Raw genomic sequence first — 27,178 nt, 5'->3', positions numbered from 1 at the left:
GGGAAACTGATTTTTATGAACATTTCCAATTCCCTTTTATGGTCATCTAAGTTCCTGACCATCCCAATATCTTGTGGTAATAAAAGTTCACAGCCTACCTATGTCCATGTGAACAAGGAGTTCTGTTGTTTCTAAATTTTCCAATTGGCTTGATTGAATGTCTCCTAGTCTGAGTATTAGAGCAAAGGAAACATTCTCCCCGTCCCCTCTTTCTACCAAGCTATATTTTATAACGCAGATAACAGTCTTCCCCTACCCTTTTTATTCCAAAAATAGGAATCTCAACATTCTAGATTTTTTTTGGTAGGGAAGGAGTTCAACCTCTTTGATTTACTATAGTTGTCATTTTTTGCATTTTATATCAAAACCTTTCAAAGAGCTTAACAGTGATATCCATAGGAATTCAGTGGCAGCAGTACAACAGAAGCCCTGTCCATTGGTACACACATGAAACGCTGGTACACATAGAAAAGGGATGAGTCTTTGCTCACATTTTCTGCAACCATGTCCTTGCTTGTTTTGGCATCCCCTCCCTCCCCCAAGGATAATTCTAGAGCTGCTTTCTACTTTCCTATGTTCATAAGCAGGGTCATCTTTTAATGCCCAAAATTGCACATATCCTTTAATTCTGTAAGCAAAGAGTAAATGTAAACTTTGTCTATTCAAATACATGCAATTACAGCTTTTATTGCCTCATGCTTATAAATATTCTTCAGTTTTCTAAGCTCTGCATAATACACTTCTATCATCTTATTATTTCTTGAACTTTGAATTTGTCTTGAACTTTGTCTGGAGACATTGACTTGAATTTCTGGAGAAAAAACTGTGAACTTAGTCTAGCTGACAACCATGGTAGAGTAAAGAGTGAGTAGATTAATCTCCATACAATGAGAAAAATTGAGAATCCCACAAATGCTCCACAAATAGTGTAAGAGTTTTCTTGTCAGTTTTACCTGTCAAGAATGTCACTGGACTGAAAGTGGATTTAAAAATAACAGGCTAAAAGAATGATGTGGAAAAGAGTGCCACATTGGACATACAAAACAAACTAGCGGATGTTTTAAAGGCATATACAAATAGCCAAGAGAATGGTCTGGATAATTTTCTTATGTTGAATTTACAATAGAGACTTGTTAAAACTCTGAAGAATTTTATAAGAATGAATAAAAAATGAAAAGAAATGAAGTTTTAGGACATTATTTGAAGGAACTAAATACCAAGATTGTTAAAAGTAAAAGGAAGGAGTATAAAATTGTTTTATTTGATCAAGGTTAAAATAGATATGCTGTTATCTCTGATGGACTTTTCTGATCAAAATTGAATCAACATGGCTTTAAGGCTTTGTTTATTCATGGGATATGGGAAGAAGGGATCATTTGTTGTCTTTTAAGAGAAGATAATTTATTAAAATTGCTTATATTTGTGATGAAGAGGGAATGAATTTCTTTATATTTTACTTTATTGTTTTTTCTTTTCTATTTTTCTCTCTTCAGCACTATTTTTCTTTTTATTCATTTTGTATTAGTTTATATCTTGGTAATTGTAGTTTCTAATACAATTGCTGTTAAAAAAAAATTAAAGGAAATCAGGTGGTTTCTAAAACTAAACTTTTAAATGGTCTCCTATTTCGTGTTAATTGTAAATGTTTTCATATATCTACATAATCATAATAAAATCTATCTTTCTCAAGGAATACAGATATGTGCCAAATGTAATATAACTTAATACATTCCAGCAAATATAAACTGCAATTTATCACTGGTAATTTCCATTCCAAATGTTGGGGAGTGTTGTAAAATTATTTTTTTAAAAAAATATTTGATAAATAAATTGGATTGCAAGCCTTTTTTTAAAAAAGAAGTACACAATTGCTAGAAGGCATTTTTCATATTTTGTAACAGCTGCCCCCAACTGCTTTGAATAGTTTGGGCCAACTGCAAAGAAGTAAAACTGAGACAGCAAATAATCCAAAAGGCAACTGCCCTGAAAACTGTTTTCTAATTTTGATACATCAAAAGTATCCATCATTGTGTAATTATTCTACTTATTTCAGACATGTCAAGTAGCTGCTGCAGAGGACAGTCTCAGATCAGTCTGTATTGGTTGCAATGCAAAGTTCTCCAGGGGCAAATGCATCCCTCCCAGTTTCTCTCACACAGGCCTAGCAATAGAGCTAGGCCTCATTTCCGTCCACTCTGTAAAGGGATATCTTTGGAAGCATCTGAATGTACACCAGTTGTCTTTCAACTGCCTATACAGAGGCATCCTTATGATGGAATGGTGATGTGAAGGGTATATGCAAGGGTGTATGAATATCTATAAATGAGCTGTCAATGTGTAAAAAAGACTCCTGTTTAGCTTTTCTCTGTTTCTAAGTTGCCTCAAATATGAATGGACTCATCTGTTCCATTAATAATGCCAACTAATTCAGTTGGATTTGGGTTTGTTTTTTTCCACTTGATGACAAGGACTGCTATAGCACCGTTAAGCCCCTTTTAGTTCCAAGTGATCAGGGATATCTTCAGGGAGGGGATTAAAAAAAATCAAGATGGCAGCCACAACTATGTAAACAAAGCTACACCCTTCTTTTATCACACATCACAACAAATTAAAAAGAGATGAGGCTCTGATTGCACAATGTCTGGCCTCTTGCCTATGTTTTTACTTCCCTATGGATATCTCTGCAAGTGATTCTGGAAAGTATTATTTTTAGAGTGAAGCTAGGATTTCTGAAGAATACAATATGCATACAGCTGTTTTTCTAACAGAATTTTTGATACAATGTGTGGATCAAACTGTTCCTTCTTTCAGAAAAAATATGTCTTCCAATTCACCAAGGAGGAGTAGAGAATTATATCCTCCTGTTTAATAATTTATATATTGAAGGACCAATTTGTTTGAATGCAAATCAGATAAAGTGGTTTTCCTCTTTATAGCACTGAATCCACATTAAACCATTTTGTTCATCTGTTAAATAGTTCTAATTCTGGTCTGAAGGAAACTGAATTTCTGCTTTAACTGGAATTGGGAATTTCCGGAGACTCATGGTTACAATTGCCACTATCTCTTACTATTGGACGTGGTGATCTTAAATATGAGAAGATACAGTTGAACAATTAACCAACTGTAGGTTCCTTCTCCCTACTGTAAAGGATCAGGTGCATAGCTTGAGGATTTATTATTGGTAGAAACACAATTATTGCAAGTGGAAAAAAGAAGTTCCTATCTTTAGATCGTGGCACTCCAAGTGGTCTTAAGAAGGGTAATCCCATCACAGTTGAAAGATTGGGTTGGCTGGATTAGCCCATCCCTGTTCAGTGTCATAAATGCTTAGGATGGTCTTTGCCAACCTTTCTCTCTATCCACTCCCATAGATTCCTAGTCAATCGAGCAGTTGTAGCCCAGTGCACTCTGGAGGGCACTAAGAAGTTCTGCCTTAAAATCTTAAGGGCAAAGGGTTAACTTCTTTTGATTCAGATATCGTAGTAGTATTGAGTCAAGGTTAACTGACTTTCTCTTGACAGGTATTTAATTCCAACAACTACATAAAGGAAGATAATGCAAGACTCTCTGTGTTGGAAGAATAGCTTCAATTGTTTGTGATAGAATTTACCCACAATAGCCAATCATCATCAGCCAAAAACTTAATGAAATGAAGAACAAAATATGGGAGAAACCATCTTGAATTGATTTGTCAATTCTCTAAGGAGCAAGCAACCCAAGTTTAGATTTAGAAATCAGAGGCAGACAACTTTCATGCAGACAAAGGCTGCAAGAATGAAGCAATTAGAATGATTTATTATGTCACAGAGATGTTTCCCACCCACCCGATTTTCTCCTACACTTAAAAAAAACTTATGTTAAATTATGGTAGCTTAAAACACAAATTTTATGTGGTTTGACAGGAATTGTAGTATTCTGCTGTTTATAATTTCTAAATGAAGGGCACTGAGAGATCAAAAACATTCAAGAACTTAACTGCAACCACATAACTGAAAGTGAAGCATCATTACAGATGCCTCGCGATAGATCAGGGCTGTCAAACTGCCAGTCCTTGGGCCGGATGCCTCATGCACTGGCCATGCCCATGCCTGATTTAGTGAAGAGAAACGTGATGCCATTGTGATGATGTGAGTTTGACATCCCTGTGATAGATATAAAATGGGACAGATCTTTAACCACATGGTCACAGCCACCATCCACTTCTTATATTTATGTCTTGCTTTTGGAAAAACATACAAATCTTTAGATACCTAAACCAAAGAAATAAAAATAAGACTGGCAAACATAGCTCAACTCTGTCTTATGGCAAATCTTATTTAGGAGATAGTGACCTTGAGCAGGACATTCTTGTTGTCTCCATCCCATATTCACAATACTCTTAGTAGCTTAGGTAGCATTTAAATGAAAAGTCAATATTCTAAAATAGAGCCTCTTTTTCTGGCCTCTTTTAGAGACAGAAGCGCTTTAAACCTTAATAGAATACTAAGGAGAGCCTGGCAGCAAACGTAAACATGTCTTCATACTAAATCACCTGATTCTGCAATGATCACATGTTGATCAAACTGATTAAATATGAAAAGGTTAGGAGAAGCATTCCATGATTAATAGAAAAAGCATGATGTTTTAATGAGAAAGTCCCCCCTCCCCCATGTTTCAATTTGGATACTGTGAAGCATGTCCTTGAAAGGATCAGTGCAGAATTTACAAAAAATATGACTCCATTAAACATAGCTCCACATGCCCCATATTGCATTATCATTTTGACACCTTGGCCTCACACATAAAAAGGGACTCTGCCACTTCTTCCTTCCTATGGGACTTGCCAAAATCAAAATTCATTACAGAGTGAATTACTCATTACAAACAGCCTGGGGTTTGATTAATCTTGAAAAAACAAAGATGGTTTTGTCACTCATCTAGTGCTTTAGCCCCTTGCATTTTCACTTCTAAATTTTCAAAGGCTGAAATATGGTCCTGCCAGAGTTCCAGTTTGGTCTTTAAGTGTTAAACCACTTTTGCAGAAAGCAATATAATAAAAGAGGAAGCCATTAGAAACAGGACTGAGCTGCTTGACCTTATAATGTGTTTCTTCATACTGGTTGCGGGGATGGAGATTGTAGTTTAAAATATAGGGGAGAGCCTCAACTGGACAGTATGGCTCTAGCCAGTCATTGGCTCACTGTTTGAGCATTGCTTGACTCAAACCAGTTGACCAAAATTTTCTACATCTTTTCCTTGGTGTACCTGTATGTCACATAAGAGCTATGACTGACTTTTAATGTTAGTGAAAAGGAAAAAGAGATTCTTCTGTATACAGCTTTAAGCAGCCACTCCATCTTTTTGCCACTTCTACCCCCAGTTATTTCAGGGTCAAAATTCCCAAATTCCTCAGAAAGCATGATAATAATATCAAAGATATCCACATTTCCAACCACAATTAAAACATTAATAATCATGTTAATTTTAGATACAGAAACTTTTACAATTACAATTACAAAGATACAATTATGTATTAAAATACATAATTGGAATGACATGTCACTCTTATCCATATTTATGTTGAAGTTCTTTTATTATATCATTTGACGCACTACAGACCAGATGGATTTATTCTGTTCAAATAAAGTTTGTTCCCTTCTATGCTTATCTGAGATTGTAGATGTTGTAGGATAGGGGTCCCTAACCCCCGGGCCTGTTAGGAACTGGGCCGCACATCTGGAAGTGAGCAGCAGATGACTGCACAAAGCTTCATCTGTATTTTTAGCCATTCTCTAATGCTAACATCACTGCCTCAGCTCCATCTCAGATCATCAGGCATTAGATTCTCATAGGAGTGTGAACCCTACTGTAAACTGCACATGTAAAGGATCTAGGTTGTACATTCCTCCTCTCCCCCGATCCACGGAAAAATTGTCTTTCATGAAACCGGTCCCTGGTGCCAAAAAGGTTGGGGACCACTGTTATAGGAGATCTGTGTTAGCCCACCAAAGCAAAAATCAGCAGGAGTTTGGTAACCTCTTTTCAGAATAACCTCTTCATGGAGAGGCAAAAGCTTTGTTGAATTATAACTTGCTTCATCAAATGCAGATGAAGAGAGCTGTAGCTCACAAAAGCATATACCTTTCTGATTTTAGCACACTTTATTTCTGGCACTTTATTTCAGGCACCAGCCCAATAGTCCAATAACAGAAAATAGCAGATTTTCCAGGACTTAGAAATTATGAAAATTCTGTCAAAGAGAAAGATGCAGTATCTACCCAACCATATAATATTTGCCACAATTATTCTCAAGGGCATTTTTAAAGGAAAAATCATTTTAAACTCTTAAACTTCTGACTGCACTCAGAATGGACCAAATATTTGAATCAATAAGATTTCTTTATCATGATTAATGCCTCATGAATTTCCATGAGTCTATATACTGTACTACCTTGTGGTAGTCAACAGAGACATGCCATCTTTTAATTACTACTGGACCATCCCTCTCCCTGGTACGTTTTATTATTTATTTATTTATTTGATTCAATTTGCCAATCGCTTACAAAATAATAGGTATAAGTATAAACATGAGTAAGAATACAGACAATAGGTACGATTAAATGGGGACAATAGGACAAAGATGGGAGGCACGATGCACGCCCCTTACAGACCTCTTAGGAATGGGGTGAGGTCAATAGTGGATAGTTTGAGGTCAAAGGAGTGAGGGTTTGAGGATGTAACTACAGTCAGGTAGTGCATTCCAGGCATTGACCACTCTGTTGCTGAAGTCGTACTTTCTGCAATCAAGTTTGGAGAGGTTAACATTGAGTTTGAATCTGTTGTGTGCTCTTGCATTGTTGCAGTTGAAGCTGAAGTAGTCATTGACTGGTAGGACATTGTAGCAGATAAAAGTCCAACCATAGGCGGCATAGTTCAAGATTGCCCGAGCCCAAAATTTCAAGTCTGGTGATATAGGGTATTCTGTTGTGAGCAGAGGAGTGTAGTACTCTTCTCATGAAATACTTCTGGACTTGCTCAATTGTATTAATGTCTGATATACAGTGCGGATTCCAGACAGATGAGCTATATTCGAGTATTGGTCTAGCAAAGGTTTTGTATGCCCTAGTTAGCAATTCAATATTTCCAGAGGAGAAGCTTCGTAAGATTAGATTTACAATTCTTAATGCCTTCTTGACAATGACATTACAATGAGCTCTGGCACTTAGGTCATTAGATATGAGTACTCCTAGGTCCTTGACAGAGTGAGGGTCATCAATGAGGTCATATCCGCCTAGTTTGTATTTGGTGTACTGATTTTTTTTTTACCAATATGTAGGACAGAGCATTTGTTGGTTGAGATTTGGAGTTGCCAATTGTTTGACCATTCAGACACATAATCAAGGTCACTTTGAAGAGCAGTAGCATTGTTGGTGGTGTTGAATAGTTTTACATCATCCGCAAAGAGGACACAGTTGCTTATAAGGTGATTGCAAAGGTCATTTATATAGAGTATAAAGAGTGTGGGTCCTAGAACGCTGCCTTGGGGGACACCACTGTTAACTGGAGCAGGGTTTGATATAGCGCTCCCTATTTTTACTATTTGTTGCCTGTTTGACAGGAATGCAGTAATCCACTTATGAAGGGATCCGTAAATGCGGTAAGAGTTTAGTTTTAACAGTAGTTTGTCATGTACCACTGAATCAAAGGCTTTGCAGAAGTCTATGTAAATTGCATCTATTGCTTTACCCTGTCGAGTAGAGTAATCCATATGTTTTTGCAGTGTAGGAGTTGTGTAGGTTGCAGGACAATTTTTTCCTGAAACCAAATTGTTTTTTGGAGAGTAGGTTGTTTGACTCTAAGTGGAGGGTGATGAATTGGTTAATGATTAATTCCATGACTTTGCATGTGACAACAACACAGTGAGATTGGTCTGTAGTTTTCAACCAGGCTGGGTCACCTTTTTTGAAAATAGGGATGACCGTAGCTAAGGACATAGGTTCGGTAAGGAGCTGTTTCTGAATGATATATATAATGCTTAGGGGTTCTGCTATAGCAGAGGAAAGCTTTCTTAAGAAGTATGCACATAATCCATCGGGGCCAATAGATAGGGATGGTTTTAGATTACGTAATGCCTTTTCTACGTTATCTTCTGTAAAGTTAATATGTAGTAGATCATTGCAGTTAGGTGTGCTACAACTAGGAAATGTTGTGCTCTTTCTCTCATTGTTTAGGCGGTTCTTCTTCTTCTTCTTCTTCTTCCTCCTCCTCCTCCTCTTCTCCTTTTCCTCCTCCTCCTCCTCCCTCCTCCTCCTCCTCCTCTTTCCAAGAAAACATTCAGTGAATGTGCATTGGATTCCCCCCACTTCTGGGACTCCCTCACCTCTAAAAAGATTGCTGCTGAATGCATAAGCTGAAAAGAAAGCCTCCCACACTTCATTGGAAAGCAAGTCTGGCAACCATCATTCAGTAAGCCTCCTTTCCACTTATTTTGTCTGTAACATGACAGATCTGTCTAGTAGGAAACATTAATTTGATTTATGCTGTGACTCTGCCACATAGCCTTAGCACATGTTGAAGTATGTTTCAGGAAGGTGACCTCATGCCTGAAACAGGAGATCATGTATAGTAGATGGAGCCAAAGGAGGGCAAATTAAGGTTGTGGGAAAGTCAAGAACAGAAAACAAGACATAAATAGAAAAAACAATTTCAGATTATCAGAATCTATTGCTTGGTTAATTTGTTGTATCAGCTATTATGATAGAACTGTGGGAAGACTATAGAAGAAATGACACATACAGGATGCTGTTTGATATTAAACATGTTCATTAATTCATTTAACTCAGTATTATCACCACTGGTGGCAGAAACTCAGGTATTTTTCCCAACCCTAACTACAAAAGTTTGGGACTGGAATAAAGTAATGAAATTACTTTACTTTCACCAAAATAATACACATTCCTTAAAGAAAATACTACTAAGAACTTAAAAGATTTTATAACAGAGCTATAGTGGGGTATTCAATCACAGATGCCATCTTGATGTTTCTAACCTCCCCACCAGCTTTCCTGAAAACATTACCATTTTAAATATGTCTACTGCATTCTAGAGTTTAATCTCCTTTATTTTTAGGAATTACATGTATTTGTTGTTCCTTTAAAAACAAACCAAAACCACCAGATTTTGAGTTGTCTCCCCTCCAATACACAGGAATAAGATTTATTTACACTTATTCACATATAAAACTCATTCATCAAAAGCACAACAACCACATTATTCTATGATCTAGGCTGATTATACTAAAATCATATATTTATAACCATGATTGGAACAACAGAACTATTAAATAATATAATATAATTCTCAATTGAACACAGGTAAGAACTGCTACTAAGGCCTACCTTGTGGTGATTGGTGAGACAAAGTGTAAATACTTCTCCAAACTAATTGCTTCTGCAGATAATCACCCAGCGACCCTCTTTAAGATGAGTTGTCTCCTCCTAGGGAAGGAGGAGATTGAGGTCCACCTGAAGGGGCACACTGAGGAATTTGCAGATTTTCTGGAAGACAAAATCGCTCGACTTCATTCCCAGTTAGATGTTGGCGTGGTTGCTGGTCCGGTGGAAGCTCCTGAGGCAGGTTCTTGCCCTGTTATCTGGGAATGGTTTGACCCTGTTGCTCCTGAGTAAGTGGACAGGATCCTAGGGAGTATGCACGCAAGCACCTGTATTTTAGACCCATGTCCCTCCTGGCTTGTGAAAGCTTCCAAGGGGTGACAGGTGGTTGGACTCTGGTGGTGATTAATGCTTCTCTACAGGAGGGGATGGTGCCTCAGCACTTTAAGGAGGCTGTGGTCCACCCTCTTCTTAAGAAACCATAGCTGGACTCCACCCAGTTGGATAATTTCTGACCTGTCTCCAATCTTCCCTTTTTGGGGAAGGTTGTTGAGAAGGTGGTCATGCAGCAGCTCCAGAGGTTTCTGGATAAAACAGATAATCTTGACCCCTACCAGTCAGGATTCAGGCCTGGATTTGGGACAGAAATGGCATTGGTTGCACTTTTGGATGATCTCTGACGGGAGTGGGATGTGGGTAGTGCATCCATCCTTGCTCTACTTGACCTCTCGGTGGCTTTTGATACCATTGACCATGGGATTCTCCTGGGGTGGCTTCGGGGGATGGGAGTGGGAGGCCTTGTGCTGTCTTGGTTCACTTCCTTCCTCTTCAGCCGCTCTCAGTCAGTGTTGATAGGAGGGGAGAGATCCAGCCCTCGCCCACTGCTTTACGGGGTTCCTCAGGGCTCAGTACTCTCTCCGCTCCTGTTCAACATTTATATGAAGCCACTGGGTGAGATCATCCATCACCATAGACTGAGGTATTACCAATATGCTGATGATACTTAGCTTTATGTCTCAGCCCGTGGTGAGTTAAGTGTTGCTGTGTCCTCCCTCTTGCAGTGCCTGGAGGCTGTTAGGGGCTGGATGGGGAGCAACGGGTGGAAACTAAACCCTTGCAATGCCGAGTGGCTCTGGGTTTGGGGTTTGTTGGCTCAGGGAGAATTACCACCTTTGGTCTTGGATGGGGTGGCACTACCCCAAACAGACCCTGTGCGTAATCTAGGGGTTTTCCTGGACTCACGACTCCTGTTCGAAGAGCAGGTGGCAGTCGTGACCAGGAGGGCCTTTGCGCAATTGGGGGTTGTGCACCAGTTACGCCCTTTCCTGGACCAATGGTCCCTACTCACAGTCACTCATGCCCTGGTCACTTCCTGTCTTGATTATTTTAATGCCCTCTACATGGGGCTGCCCTTGAAGAGTATCCGGAAGCTCCAGTTGGTGCAAAATGCAGTGGCCCACATGGTATTTCGCAGACCCCAGTGTGCACATGTGTCACCTCTCCTGCAGGAGCTGCATTGGTTGCCGATTTGCTTCTGGGTGCAATTCAAGGTGCTGGTTGTCACCTTTAAAGCCCTTCATGGCTGGAGACCAGATTATCTGAGGAAACGTCTCTTGCCAGTCACATCTACCTGACCCATTAGAGTGGGGAGGCAGGGACAGTTGCAGGTCCCACCCCTGAGGGAGATACACCTGGTGGGATGCAGAAGAAGGGCCTTCTCCATGGTGGCTCCCTCTCTCTGGAATATCATTCCCCCAGAGATTAGAATGGCCCCCTCATTAATACTATTCCGAAAGGCACTGAAGACCTGGTTTTGCCAGCGGGCCTGAGAGACCCAGAGAGGGATGGAGGCCATCAAATGGCTAGTGTGATCTGCTGTTGTCGGGGCAGGAGGTGGGATTTGGGGGGTGAATTTTTATTTTTTTACTTTTTCCAAATTTTGTTCTATTGTACTTTACTAATTTATTGATTCTTTTTGTTAGTTTTTATTGTTTTTTTATTTTTATTTTTTGTTTAAATATGGTTTTACATTGTGTAAGCCACCTCGAGTCGCCATGGGCGAATAGGCGGCAATACAAATTAAATAAATAAATAAAATAATTCAAAATAATGAAAATAATCTAATTCAAAATCTTCCTTCTTTGGCTGTTTGGATGTGATAAGGTCCTATAACCAAGATCAGAAATATAAAACATTGAAGATGGAAAATAGAAACCTGACACTTTAACATCCCTGAGTCTGTAGGATAATCTTCAATATCACTTATCTATGGCACACCAGATGCTACTTCTTGAAATATTTCATCCTCACTCTTCTAGGATAAAAGGCCTTTGAATCACGAGGAGGAGGAGGAGGTGGCAGGTGCAACAGAATGGGCTAACCCCGGGGAAGTTCCTCCTTTCTATTTTAACACCTGTCTTTTTGTTTAGTCTGCTTCATGAACACATACGCAGATGCACTTGAAATGAAATGCCCAACAGCACTAGCTAGCTAGCTAGCTAGCTAGGCTGTCAGAATTTTCCATTTCTTTAGGTCAACACCAGAACTAGCTGTTATTTTTGCATGTCATTTCTGGCATCATTACAGTTTACTTGAGCACCCCATTAAACATTCTTAAATCTGCACAAATCTCTCTCTTTCTATCTCATCAGGATCTGTAGAAATTCACTTTGATCACTCTTGAGCTTCTGAATGGGAAGACTTCTCTGAATTTGGCTTGCATATGTTTTGAAAAAGCCATATCAGGCTTGAACACTGTAAACAATTGCACACAATCATTTAAACCCTCTTTTCCCATTTTATCATCACAAACCTGTGGCACAAAATGGAATGAAAGAAATTTCATTTTTAGAAAACAAAGTTCAGAATTTGGAAACCAAAAAGAATAAGAACACAAACTACAAACTAGGAAAATATAATAATTTGGAATAGATATACATGAATGTATATGTGGTCTTCAAAATACAAAGAACTTACTCATTACTTTTGTTAATTCAAAATAACATTTAAACATCCAGCATTAATCTTAAAGGAAAATCATTATTAATATCACAATAATATTTTGCTATATTTAACTTGCATTGAAAGATCATTATTTTATTGTGTTAATTTTTCTACCCACAGAAAACATGTTTTTGCTCACTTTGGAATATCACTTTAGTGATATTTAGTGAAAGTATAACTTTCTATTTCCAGTGTTTTCTATAACATCCAAACAGCTAACAGCAAGAACTGAATCAATTTCTTGTATTACATCAATTTACCGTATATGCCGGCGTATAAGACGACCCGGCGTATAAGGCGACCCCCAACATTTCCACTCAAAATATAGTTTGTTTATATACGCCCCCTCTTCCGCACGCCTTCCACTTTTGCACTTTTTTTTTTTTTTTTGAGGCACTTTTGTCTACCGTGGAAGCGAATCCCGTGAAGCTGAAAGGAGCAGCCAGCCTTCTCCCAGCTCCCAAGGAAGCGAGGCTCGCACCGCCCGGGCTCCTCTGAGGTATCTGGCTGGGGCTGTCAGGAGTTGTTACCGCTGGCGCGGCTCCCGCGGCTCCAGTCCCGCGTTGCCTTGGGAAGGGAAAGGCAAAAGGAAGAACGCGGCTTTTGCCTTTCCCTTCCCGAGGCAACGCGGGACTGGAGCGCGCAGAGCCGCGCCAGCGGTAACAACTCCTGACAGCCCCAGCCGGATACCTCAGCGGAGCTCGGGCGGTGCGACCTTGTTTCCTTGGGAGCTGGGAGAAGGCTGGCTGCTCTTTTCGGCATTCACGTTTCCACGGTGCGCAAAAGTGCCTCAGCCGCGGGCAGCCGCAGTGCTTCCCAATTACTATTTGCCGGCGTATAAGGCGACCCGGCATATAAGCGACCCCCAATTGGAGGCATCTTTTCAGGGCAAAAAGTCGTCTTATACGCCGCAAATACGGTATATGCATAGGGAATCTGAACATAGAATTTATTGGAAAAAATATTGCTGGGCAAGCTTTTAATTTCTTCAAAATCTTTCCACTTAAAACACTGCCCTCTGAGCTTTGCCACTAAAGTTGGTAATATGGACCAATTTGTTTATCCCTCCCACAAAGACTATCTAAAAAAAGATAGTCAATATAATTTAATTTTAACTGAATATGCCATCTATGAATTATAGTCCATAGTTAATTCTTGTTGATTTATTAAAATAGTTTTGGAAGGAATTCAATTATACAGAATGTTGTAATAAGATTCATGACGATCAAACCCACATCATCCTTCTCGAAATATTTGCAAGCGACCCTCTTGTTTTATAAAAATGTTTATGAGATTCATTTTCCATTTTTAAAAAAGTAGACATACACTATTTTCTGAACATTTCAATTTGATTTACTCAGTTAGCTACATATTTTATGATGTAATGCAACTATTATATTTGCAAAATCTACTTGTTAGTCAAAAATTGGCATTTATTATTAAAGCATAACTGTATAAAATATTCTATCTTTAAATTCCATGATTTTTAGCAATTTATAAACCTGAAACGTTTACACTTTTAAACTGGCAAAGAGTATAAGTTTGGAGGCAAATATTGTCTTTGTTTTCCCCAATCTCTAGAGTGTATTTTAAATATGAATTTAGATGGCAGAAGTTTTTTTTACTGCCAGAAAGGAACAAATGCATTCAGGAAGCTAACAAACTTGGGAGACTGACAGCTTCTTCTGCTGTTTCTTTGTTTCATCTAGTACAGTGATGGCTAATCTTTTTGGCACTGAGTACCCAAAGTGTGCACACACATCCCCCAAATGCAATGCGCGCACATCCCTGTGCATGCTCCCATGCGTTCACCCCGTCCCATGCACACACATCTCCTGTGCACTCGTCCCCATGCGTGATGAGTCTCCCAGAGTCCCAGGGACAGGGCACGATTGTCCGTTCACGCCCGGTCCCGGGTTGCCTGCAAAAGCCAGCAGGCAAGGTTTCTGGGTCCAACAAAGAGGCCATGGGCAGGACTTCCTTTCCTCTCTCTTTTGGGGGAAGGAAAGGGCCCAGCTGGGAACTTCAAGCAGCTGTGGGAAAGGTGAGCTGCAGGAAAGGTGAGCCAGCCCACCCTGGCTGGCTCACTTTTCCCTCTGTCACCAGCTGCGGAAGAAAGTCCCAGGTAGTCAGGAAAGCCCAAACTGCTGCCTAGCCCAGAGCTGCCAGTAGGATGGGCGAGGCAGCCTCTCAACTGCCTGCAAACTTACCTCCCTCCTATAGCTGGTGGCAGAGGGAAAGGTGAGCCAGCAGGGCATGCATAAGCGCACCAACGTGCCTACCGTCCCTGTCCTATTGTTTCTTTTTTATTTTTCTTATATGTATCCATTTCATGTATCCATTACTATGTTTATACTTATACCTGTTATCTTATAATGGCTTGACAAAATAAATAAAATTAAATAAATAAATCTTGTCCCCTGCTCAGATTCTCTGCAGCTGGGGGTGGGGGTGGCCAACCAGAAAGCACGAGGCTTATGCCACCCACATCGCCCCTCTGCCAGCTGCCCCTCCCTCAGACCGAGCATTTTAGCCGAGTGCGGGCCACCACAATGCAAGCTCCACGGGCTGGAAGATCCGCTCTCACGAGGCTTGACTCACAACATTCTCACAATGGTGGTCCACATTCAGTCAAAGTGCACAGGCCGGCAGGCAACAGAGGGAAGGGGCGGCAGGCAAGGGGCGATGCGGGAGGCATAGCATCATGCTCCCTGGTCGCCTCCCCCAACCCCGCCCCTAGCAGGCAAGACCCAGCAGCTGTGGAGAATCCAGGTTGGACTCAAGCGGTGACAGGTCAGCCCTGGCTCACCTTCCTCTTGGCCACCAGCAAGCCAGGCAAGTGGGACTGGGGGGAAGCTTGCTAAGCCACAAGTGCCGCATGGAGCCGTGGCGCTGGTGGCTAAGCAAGCCAGGCAAGTGGGGTGAGCTAGGGAAGCTAGGCCACACATGCTGCATGGAGCCATGGCACTGGTGGCTAAGCAAGCCAGGCAAGGGGGGGGGAAGCTTGCTAGGCCACGAGTGCTGCATGGAGCCACAGCGCTGGTGGCTAAGCAAGCCAGTCAAGTGGGGGGAGGGAAGCTTGCTAGGCCATGAGTGCCACATGGAGCTGTGGTGCTGGTGGCTAAGCAAGTCAGGCAAGTGGGGTGGGAAGCTTGCTAGGACGCGAGTGTTGAGGGTGGCGGTGGCATGGCGGTGGCGGCCTAGGGCGGCCCGGGTGTCAGGACTCAACCGGGGCTTGTGGCAGCAGTGGCAGCAAGGGTGAGGGTGGCATCAGTGGTGCAGTGGTGGTGGCCTAGGCCAGCCCAGGAGTCGGGACTCAACTGGGGTTGGAGTCAGCAGCGTCATTTAGGCAACCGGGGCTTGCAAAGCCGCACTCATCTAGGGAGATCAGATGGTGGAAGGCAGGCAGCGATGGCTGGCTGGCTGGCTGGCTGCTGCTGCTGCTGAAAGTGATGGCGGTGGGTGTGAAAATGTGGGAAGCGAGCGCACATGTGCTATAAGGAGTGAGTGGGCAGGGCAGGGGGGGAGAATGCCGTCAGCTATTATTGCACATGTATGAGATGTCGTGCATGCGCAATAATGACTGACTGAGCAGGGAACGGAGGAGGGGCAGAGAGGAGCGGGGCCAGCCAGGGGCCTGTTTTACCGGTTCGCTGAACTACCGGGAACGGGAACAACTGATTCTACCGAACTAGTGCAACCGGTAGAATCCCACTCCTGGTGCTAACTTTGTAGAGAAGAGAGACAGAAGTTCTAGAAGATGTGGTTTGAAACTGAAAAATATTTTTAAAGCTTTGAGTATTATACAATTTCACTACTCCATCCTTACAACCACCCTTTTAGTTCCTCCATTCTGTACTAACCTAATTCTTCACTGCCACTTTGACTATTTTTTAAAAAAACAAATTCGACTCCTGATGACATCAGGCTTCAATTATCTTGGTAACAGTGATAAAGTGGTTTGTCGTTGCCCTCTTTCATCATATAATTTTTAAAATAACCATTGAAAACCTTCTCTTTGTGGTCAGAATTGTTCCAAAGAGATGTAATTTATCCCCCAAAATTAGTAAACACAATTTACATTCATTTGTATAATTTATTCCAGGCCCAGAACTGAAACTGAAGACCCTAAGATTGATTTCATATGCCTTCAAAAATGCACAAACTTGTCTAGAAGATTAATAGATTGATATAGAATACAATATAAACAATATATAACCATTGGATGAATGTATAATATATATTTATAATAAAATCTAGAATATCTTGTATAAAATGATGGAACAATAGTTTAGTCAAATTAATGATTAATAATTGATAAATATATGTATATGTTAGATTGACAACGTGACAACTTATACAACCCGTGAATAAGGACTATGAAAGGATAGCACAAAAGAATTGTAACCAACTGACATACTGTATGTATATAACTGGAAGATGGTTTTATGTTTTTTATGTTTTGTCTGTATATGTTTGTCTTAAAAAAATATATTTAAAAAATGCACAAACTTGTCTTGTTGGCTTTCAGTTCATATAATTTTTGACAAAGCACAATATCATTAAATCAAAGCTGAGGACATGAGAGTTATTCCATCAGTCTTTCATGCCTTCATTAGCTGGGAGGCACTTTAAGTAACTGACAAAAGGATCAGACAATTGGTTTAACAACCTTAATAATTGTTCTTAGTGTTTTATGCAAAGCAAGGGTGTATATCATGCTTTAACAGGTCCAGCTAAATTATGATTTATTAATGTGACAAAACATAAATTATTAGGAATTACAGGAGAAATAATTATATTAACTGTGTTTTATTTATCTACATAAAATTTTAAGTTCAACGGCTTTACTCAGGCCCTGCCTAACTTTTTAGAGCACAGTCCAGGCAGGCCATTAAGTGTGGCTTACAGCAGGGGCATCCAAAAAGAGCTCAAAAAAGTCAAAATGGCAGGTGTGACTGCACAGTCAAAGACTCAACCTTTAACATGCATCACACATGCATTAAAAAGCAATGGGATTTTGACTGCATGGTCATGCCTGCCATCTTGATATTTTTTGACACGCCTCGATATCCCTGCTCAGCCTGAAATAGATTATGTGCTCCTGGAATGTTGCATTTTGCATATCCAGTAAGTACTATCCATATTATCTGAGTAAGGTATTTTAAGGTAGGCCAATGATATCACCCCACTGTTTCAGGAGTTTAAAATTAAGAGGGAAGAGTGACTAGGGAAGAGCTATTCAGTGAGCTCATACAGGTGAGATTTCCTTTCACTTCTTCTGCTTTCTCCTTTGTGTCTGTTTCTAGATTGCTAGCAAGGATTTGCTCTCTTATTGTTTAAGGAGCCCATCTAGATAGGGGATACTGAACAATAATGATACAGAAAATAGGGCCATGTCTTCATTTGCAGTTCAGTCATTCAGTCATAGCACTTACTAGCTCATCATTCAGCTTGAATGGTGGGTCTGATTTTCTAACTAACATAAGAAAAAGAACAATTGGTAATAGTTAAACCCAAATAACCTTTTCTCATATTTAATCTCAATAATCCTGCACTGAAGGTAAAACCATTTCCATCACGCAACCTTTCTTCTTCTTCACTGGACAAAGGTGGCTTTTTCTACTTTATCTACAAACTGTAGGATGTCTGCTGCAAGGAGCGCTGGTTCCTCAAAAGCTGCAAAATGACCTCCTCGAGGCATGAAGTTGAATGAAACGATGTTAACATACTTCTTTTGAGCCCATGACCGAGGAAAATGCAAGACTTCATTGGGAAATGCGGCAATTCCTGTGGGAACTTCCACAGGGAGCCTGCAAAGCAATGACGTAATTGAACAATGAAAGGCATGATCTTCTCCTAACAATATTGCTTTCTTGAAGCACAAACAAAAGATAAAGAGGCACAAAATATAACCCTGTCATAAACCTTATAACACCAGGCTGAAACTTTGCCTACTAATAAAGATGGAAAAGAAAAAGAACTAAAACACGTCAAGGAAACCCTCAGAATTCATGGCTATCCCAAATGGGCCTACATCAAATCCCTCCCCAAAAAGACCAAGCAGGAGCTACTCCATAACAGACAAAGAAGAGAATAACAGTTATTGAATTACACCTTGAGGCAGACTGACAGCCAATGCAGCTTATGGAACAAAAATATAACATGGACCATCCTAGAGATGCATATAGCAATCTTTGCAGCGGCATTTTGCACCAGTTGCAATTTCCAGATGCTCTTCAAGTTAAGCTGCATATAGAGGACATTACAGTAATCCATTCTGGGGATGACTAAGGCATGAGTAACTGTGAATAGAGCCATATGGTCCAAGGAGGAGCACAACTAGTACATAAGGAGCCTCGGTGGAGCAGTGGTTAGAGTGCAGTACTGCAAGCTACTCCTACTGCAATTTGGCAGATCGAATCCTACAGGCTCAAGGTTGACTCAGCCTTCCATCCTTCCGAGGTGGGTAAAATGAGGACCCAAATTGTTGGGGGCAATATGCTGACTCTGTAAACTGCCTTGAGAGGGCAGTAAAGCACTATAAAGTGGTATATAAGTCTAAGTGCTATTGCTATAACACAAAGTTTTGCAATAACCCTCTTCAACATGACTGCTATCTGTTCCTCGAGCAGGAGTTGTAAGTTTAGAAAGATCCCCAAACCGTGCAGTGGATCTGAGAATGCCAGACCCCATCCCATTACCAAAGATGATAAAGTCTGAGAAGGTCCCAAAACCCAGAGCCACTTAATCTTGCCAGTGTTCAGCTGAAGCCTGTTGTTTCTCACATTGTTTCTGGGATACTCAGTGATTCCAACGAAGAGTTTTCTCAGGATAACTTCATACAGTCACATTTAATTGGCTGGAATGTATATGATAGAGGAATGGACTTCAGACATTATACCTAGTATGCTGGCTAAATTAGGAATGCCTACTCTAGAACAAGAACCCCAAAAGAGAAATATGGCAATCACTTACGTCTCATGTTTTTCTATGCCAATACCCTTCCCGAAACATTCTTTGTAGAAGCGCATTGAAGAAACCACACAACCTGAAGCCCAATAGATCATTACATTTGTGAGCAGGTCATCCAGAGTGAACTTTCTGGAAAAAAAAAAACAATTGATGTATTGCAATTAATCTCTTTTCACAAGCTGTAGCTAGTGCAGCTCAAAGGAAATGTAGGTCAGTTGCCTTTTGTCTTTACCCTTTCTTTCTTTTATTTATTTATTTTTGTCAATTGTTTACAAGATAATAGGTATAAGTAAAAACATAGTTATGAATACATGGATACATATAAGAAAAATAAAAAAAATATAAAAGAACAATAGGACAGGGACAGTAGGCACGTTGGTGCGCTTATGCATGCCCCCTACAGACCTCTTAGGAAAAGGGTGAGGTCAATAGTAGACAGTCTAAGGTTAAAGTTTTTGGGGTTAGGGGAAGAAACCACAGAGTCAGGTAGACATTGACCACTCTGTTGCTGAAGTCGTATTTCCTGCAATCAAGTTTGGTGCAATTAACCTTGAGTTTGTATCTATTGTTTGCTCTTCTGTTGTTATGGTTGAAGCTGAAGTATTCATTGACTGGTAGGACATTGCAATGTATGATTTTATATACTGTACTATACTTAGATCGGACCGAAGGCGGTGTAGTTCTAGGTTTTCTAGGTCTAGAATTTCGAGTCTGGTGGCATAAGGTATTCTGTAACGAGTAGAGGAGTGGAGAACTCTTCTTGTGAAATAGTTCTGGACTTTCTCAACTGTGTTAATATCAGATACGTAATGTGGGTTCCAGACTGATGAGCTGTATTCGAGTATTGGTCTAGCAAATGTTTTGTATGCTCTAGTTAGTAGTGTGATATTACCAGAGAAAAAGCTACGTAGGATTAGGTTAACAACTCTTAATGCCTTTTTGGCTATGTAGTTACAGTGGGCTCTAGCACTTAGATCATTAGAGATGAGTACTCCAAGACCCTTGACAGAGTTTGGATCATCAACATGGTCTTGACTATTCAGCCTGTATTTTATTTTCTGATTTATTTTTGCCAATATGTAGGACAGAGCATTTATTTGTTGAGATTTGAAGTTGCCATTTGTTTGACCGTTCTGATACATAGTCAAGGTCTTTTTGAAGGGTAGCAGTATTGTCTATGGTGTTGAATAGCTTTACATGACTCTATTATGAGTCCTATTGGGTTTTGCCAGCCATTTCAGGCAGCACAATTGATATTCCTCTTCCCCTCCTGGCATCCAAAGCACCACTAGCCATTGCACTCTTCCTCAACTGCTGTATCAAAGAAAAAAATATGATTATTTTTGTTTCTACTTGGAAACCGCTTCTGGATCTTGTGTTTGAGGTGGAAAAAATCGAAACTTTGATTTTGGGTTTAACTGATTAATAGGTTTGTTGTTATAGAAATGGCTAGTTTATATTATTATGTAAAAGTAAAAAGTTGAGGTTTGATGCTATTATCTTACTCTACTGCACCAAAGGGAGTCAGATATTAACACCTTTTCCTGATTTTTCCCCTCTGCCCCACATTTTTCCCTTCCCCCCTTATTTTTCTACTATTTTCTTTCAATTTTTGTATTTTATTTATTTATTTATTTATTTATTTATTTGATTTGCCAATTGTTTACAAGATAATAAGTATAAATGTATACATAGTTGTGAATACATGAAATGGGTACATATAAGAAAAATAAAAGAATAAGAGAAACAACTAATAAACAAAATATGTCAACAGGAAAAGAATTGTTAGGTTTCAGCTCCCATAATTTCAGGCCAATATATTAATGGAGTTGAAATCGAAAATTACTGGAGCACCCCAAACTGGGAATGGCATTTTCAATATGAAAATGAAACATGCTGAGTACTTCTATCCTAAGATTGCTTTTATGTCTCTGGAATCTATTTGAGGCTTGTTGCCTTTTACATTCGTCTAGCAGCTGTGTACAATGGGGAAGCCTTCTTTAACTTCCCACCCTGGGTGTTAACATTTAACTTGCTTGGAAATTTCATCATTTCATTCAACTTTAATCTTTAAAAATTATCTTCCTCAAGGGAGTAAAATTATTACATGGCTAAGCCCTTAGGTGGAATGCCTTCTCCCACCTAGTTATCCTCTGACAACTTAGTATTCCAATTTCCTACTTGATCTTACATACCAACAAAATATACCTTAATTTGGCTTCCTCTAGATGGGTAGGAATAGTTCACATCATCCTGTGAAAATATTTACAGACCCCTCACATTTTGGACATAAATTGTTTCAACTCCTTCCCTCAAAATGATGCACTGCACACCAGAACAACTGCACACCAGAACAAATAGACACAAGAACAGTTTTTTGCAGAACACCATCACTGCTAAACAAATAATTCCCTCAACACTGTCCAACTTTTTACAAAGTCTGCACTACTATTACTATTAATCTTCTCATCACTTCTTATCACCCATCCCCTCCCACTTGTGACTGTATGACTGTAACTTTGTCGCTTGTATCCTTACGATTTATATTGACTGTTTCCTAGTATGATTTGATGGTTTATTGTACCCTATGACTATTATTAAGTATTGTACCTTATGATTCTTGACTCTTGATGAATGTATTTTTTCTTTTATGTATATTGAGAGCATTTGAACCAAGACAAATTCCTTGTGTGTCCAATCACACTTGGCCAATAAAAGAATTCTTCTATTCTATTCTTCTTCTTCTACTACTACTTAAGACCACTAACTAGAAACTAACTATTGTAGTCCGACACATCTACGGAGTCCTGGAGTGGCTGCTATGCAAACCTATCTGGGAATAAATCCCAGTGATTTTATTTCAGATGTAGATGTCCATAACATTTGGTATAAAGAAAATGAGAGAGGGCAGAGATGTCATTTACAGTAACTTTGACAATCACATTACTCTTTTTGGCTGTGATTTGCAACATTATTTTAGTCACTGCTGTTTTCTCTCCAGAATGGTAAGAGCAAATGAATAGTTTGTGGTATTTATTATTCATGAACTGAATTTCATCATTTGCAATTAATAATATATTAAGTAAGAAGATGACAAAAACACAAGCAATTACCTCCTATTAATGCTGCATCTGTCATTCAGTGGAAGGAAAATGCATTCAAATATTTCTGAACTGTACTCACTTTTAATAAACACACTTATAAATCTCATCTCCCAGTATACCATTGCTTTCAAAGCAAGCTACAAGCTGCTAACAATTTTTTAAAATGAAGGTTTGAATGAAATAAAACTATTTGATTTCATTTCATTCAAATCAATTAATGTGAAAGGAAATCATAAGATTTTAAAAGCAGTCATAATCTCTCATGTGCTCTGGGTGGGTTCCAGCAACAATAATAACACGTTAATAAGAAGTTGTCAGATAAACTATTTGTTGTCATCCAAAATTAATTTGACTCTTTAGGGTCATGGAACATAACCTACATCCTAGGAGCAAACATGATTTTCTCATGATTTTTTGTATAGCTTTCAACCCTATCGTCAGCAGATCTCTTGACTTTAAATCAGGGGTCCCCAACTCCAGGACGACAGCCCACTACCAAGCCTTGAGCCATTTGGAACTGGGCGATGGAAGTGGCAGGTGAGCGCATACGCACATCCTCACTTGTGAGAGCAGTGGGTGAGGATGTGCACATGCTCTATTTGCCCCGTGCCCACCTCTCGTGCAAATCGAGCTGCACGTATGCTTACACAGCACTCACATAGAACCATCTCCTCTTTCCTCCCCTGTCAGTCCGCAAAATTGGAAAGGTTGGGGAACTTTGCTTTAAATGAATAAAATTGAATCCTAATATTAGATATTGTAGAATGCAGGTCAGAGGGAACTAATGGACTCATTCCCTTTCTGTGAGCATGTATGGACCTATAAGTTGATATATCACAGATCGTAGTATCTCAATTACCTTATTTTGTTAAAATTATGTTTTAAAATGTTTTAAATGATCATAGATCCTTCTCCTTTTCAAGAAGATTTTAGCAGAGAGATTCCATGAGGATTTTGTGCAATGTACATGTTCTATTGCTAAACCAAAGTTTTATCTTTCTTTCTTGCAATGCCATAATATATTAGCTCTGTAATTTGCAAGGAAGTGCACAATTTGTAAACAGCTTTATAGTAAGGATGAACAATCTATACTAGTCCCAAGACAATCAATGTCTCTTATTGAATTTCATGGGGCATCAAGTTGGAAGTTGCTGAGGGAATGCTTCCTATTCATTCATTATTTGTAATTAACCATATTTTAAAAATTAGCCAGGTAAAGCAGTGATAAAGTACACAGATATTTTATAGATATCCCTGACTCCACAGCTTACCCCCAGGAAAGATGCCCCACAAATTAAAATTCAACTAAGAATTAAGTTGGAACACGGGAGAGCTAAGTATTGCTGTTCTATAAAAGTTCTTTTTCCCCCCAGTTCAATAAAATTACAATCATCAGCAGAACTCATTGCTTGTTTAGTCCTCAGAGGAGCATTGCGGAGCACTGCTAAGCCATCGGTGTTTAAGCATATGAACACATAACAGAACAGCATAAAATAAATAGATACAATATAATTTGGGACAATTAAAGTCAGCTAAGATATGCTGGGGGTGGAGTGGTAAATAATACCTACTTTTCTAGTCCTCCATCTTCTAGTTTTTTAAAACTGGAATCAGTCCATGTAGAAAACTTCTCCAAGACGTATGCAGCCAATCCCACAGGAGAGTCATTCAAGCCACAGGCTAGGAAAAAAGAGAAAGTGGTGAATTTCAATTTAGATCAGGGGTTTCCAACCAGGGGTGGGATTCAGGCAGTTTGGACCAGTTCAAGGAAGTGGATGTTAAATGTACATCTGATTCACTGAACCAGTAGTTGAACTGACCGGCTGGCCCCACCCACCCCTCCCCTCCCCTCCCAAGAGTCTCCATGTGGCCCATTTTGGATGCAGGTAAGTGTAGGGTCTGCACGGAGGCTCTGGGAGGACGTAAAACGGCCCTTCTGGAAGTCCGGAAATGGGCCTGTTTCCAGATTCCGGAGGGGCTCTGGACCCCAGGGGAGACCATTCACCATCCCAGAGGCTTGAGGGAAGCCTCTGGACCCTGGGGAAGGCAAAAAATGGCCCTCCCGGAAATTCCAGTAGGCCACGCCCACCAAGCAACCAGGCAGTGAACCGGTTGCTGGGATTTTTGAATTCCACCCCTGTCTCCAACCTTGGTAACTTTAAGACTTTTGGACTTTGCTTTGCTGAGGAGGCTTTGCTGGCTGAGGAATTCTGGGAATTGAAGTCCATAAGTCTTAAAGTTGCCAAGGTTGGAGACCCCTGATTTAGATAACTCTCAGAAGCTACTTTTGTAATGGAATGTTTTCTTTTGAAGGAGTAGGATTGTTGCCTAGGGAACTATTCAATAAAAGCGTGAGAAGCCCACAACTGTGTAAAAGGCAGAAAAAGAAACTTAGAAAGGATCTGCTCTACCTTATTATGTGGTTTAAAAAAAGACAGTGAGAGATTTGTACTTTCAGACTTGTAAGATTCTGTTAATGTAGCTTTACATTAACAGAATCTTACAAGTCTGAAAGTACACATCTCCCACTTTCTCTTTTTGCTACCTGATTCCATTACTAATTAAGCAGAATTAAAAGTAGAAACATCTTGTCATGTTTCCTGCCTCATCTACTTGGGAGCTGATGGATACATAATAAATTACTATCTTCAGATGCCATTTAATAAACAGATGCATGACAAGGAACATTCTGGGAGAAACAGCATATATCAAACACTTCAAAAGAATTAAGATACTACATACTGTTTACCAACATTAGCAGTTCACCATTTAATCCAATGTTCTAATAAAGGGAAAACCAGAAGCTTAAGAATGTTCCTTGCAACCTTCTTTATCATATTAACTATGAGGCTAAGTCAAGATTTGTCGCTGCTTTGTTGGCCTGCCAGCTTTCCCCTGAAGGCAGAACTACTACCATAAGGAAAAGAAGCTTGTTGTGCTGCTCATCTGTTTCAAAGAATGCTTCAGTTGGATGGATGGCAGTGCTTTTACTCATATACATATACTAGTACAGGTTCCACAACTCAAGGATTACTAACTATTGGAAATCCCAATAGGTATCTCCAGAGCTCAGTGACTACTGGAGTAGACTTCCCTAGCCTTTTTTTGAAAACCTGTCTCAGCATGTCAAAGCACAGAGCTTTGATTGCACCATTGCAGACATTTTTGGGATCACTTCTAGCAATCATCCATGTGTCAGAACCCCCAAGACAGTGGTGCAATTTTCCAGTTAGTTATAAATGCCAAAATAGGGATAAGGTGTTTATTTTACTATTTTTAAGGCCTTAAAAATGGGAGAATGTATAGGTTAAGATCTTGAGAAATCTCGGGTATATATCAGGCAGATATAAGCACATAAACAAATATAATGTGCACAAGCCAAATCCTCTTTAGTTTTCTAAGGAATCACAGCCAAGAGCGAAAGAAAAACTGTAAAGTTTCCTCACAAAAAGAAATGATTTCTAGTAACTTATAATGAAAAGATGCTGAAGAATATTAGCATGATATAGGATGAACTTCAGAGGCTTTACCGTAGAAACAAAGTACGGAGTAGGAAAAATAGGTTAACTGAACCCACAGAAATTAATCTGACAATATCTAAAGATGGTAAGGGCTATCAATTGATATTTTTCATTTCATGCTATGTATGTGCCCATCATTGTCAGCTTCATGAGCAGCTATGCAAAAGCACACTGTAGGTTGCATGCACTGTATTAAGATAGAAACACAGGCAACTCTAGAGGCAAAAATAGAAGAAACTGTAATTATCAAACTAGGCCAGCCATATTCTTTGCTAAGAAAAAACTTGTTTAATTGTTCAGACAATTATGAATTATCTTTCTTTATTATATCTCTTGATTGCCAGAGGTATGTGAGAGGCATTTGAGAACTGTGACTCATCATCCTCTTTGCTATCAACACATGAATATGACCATATTTACACATGTCTGGACATGTCCTGACAATTTGGAGAGAAGCAAAGGCACCCAACGATGCACAGAAGTGTGCTGGTCCCTTTTGCTGAGGATCATATTTCTTTATTTCACTGATTTTGTGATCAGCCCCAATCTTTATAACTGAGCAACAATCAACAGTGTGAAAATACAGAATACAGGCAATCCTTGACTTATGGTCACAATTGAACCTCAAATTTCTGTTGCTAAGTGAAACAGTTGTTAAGTGAGTTTTGTCCTATTTTACTAGCTTTCTTGCCATAGCTCTTAAGTGAATCACTGCAGTTGTTAAGTCAGTGGCCCAGTTGTTAAGTCAATCTCGCTTCCCCATTGATAATAGAGTAGAGTAGAGTAGAGTAGAGTAGAGTAGAGTAGAGTAGAGTAGAGTAGAGTAGAATAGAATAGAATAGAATAAGTGACTTGGAAGGAACCTTGGAGGTCTTCTAGTCTGACCCCCTGCTTAGGGAGGAAACCCTATGCCATTTCAGACAAATGGTTCAATCTCTTCTTAAATAGAAGTATTTAATGTTGGAGTATTCACAATTTCTGGAGGCAAGTTGTTCTACTGATTTAATTGTTCTAACTTTGCTTGTCAGAAGGTTGCAAAAGGTGATCACATAACCCTGGGACACTCCAGCAATCTTAAATATGAGTCAATTGCCAATCATCTGAATTTTGATCACATGACCATGGGGATGTTGCAGTAGTCATAACATAAGTGTGAAAAATAGTCATAAGTCACTCTTTCAGTGCCGTTGCAACTTTGAAC

The 27,178-nt window shown here is 39.7% G+C and overlaps 1 protein-coding gene across 3 annotated transcripts in view; it reads right to left on the bottom strand.

Moving 5' to 3' along the window:
• Window positions 1-16,603: 16,603 nt before the first annotated feature.
• EPHX1 (epoxide hydrolase 1) overlaps window positions 16,604-27,178 on the bottom strand; it is a 31,727-nt gene continuing 21,152 nt past the window's right edge. For all 3 annotated transcript variants that reach the window (XM_087964682.1, XM_026680287.2, XM_087964692.1), the window contains 3 exons: window positions 24,028-24,136; window positions 19,356-19,481; window positions 16,604-18,190 (listed from right to left, as the gene is read on the bottom strand). In XM_087964682.1, the coding sequence (XP_087820808.1) occupies window positions 17,977-18,190; window positions 19,356-19,481; window positions 24,028-24,136 (449 nt within the window). In that variant the 3' untranslated portion in view covers window positions 16,604-17,976. The remainder of the gene's footprint in view (window positions 18,191-19,355; window positions 19,482-24,027; window positions 24,137-27,178) is intronic.

This window comes from Notechis scutatus, chromosome 1, assembly GCF_049901735.1.
Source record: "Notechis scutatus isolate UNSWTSFEM ecotype Mainland chromosome 1, rNotScu1.2, whole genome shotgun sequence".
Taxonomy (NCBI): domain Eukaryota; kingdom Metazoa; phylum Chordata; class Lepidosauria; order Squamata; family Elapidae; genus Notechis; species Notechis scutatus.
The sequence above is the reverse complement of the archived record's forward strand: the minus strand, read 5'-3'. Positions and strand labels throughout refer to the sequence as shown.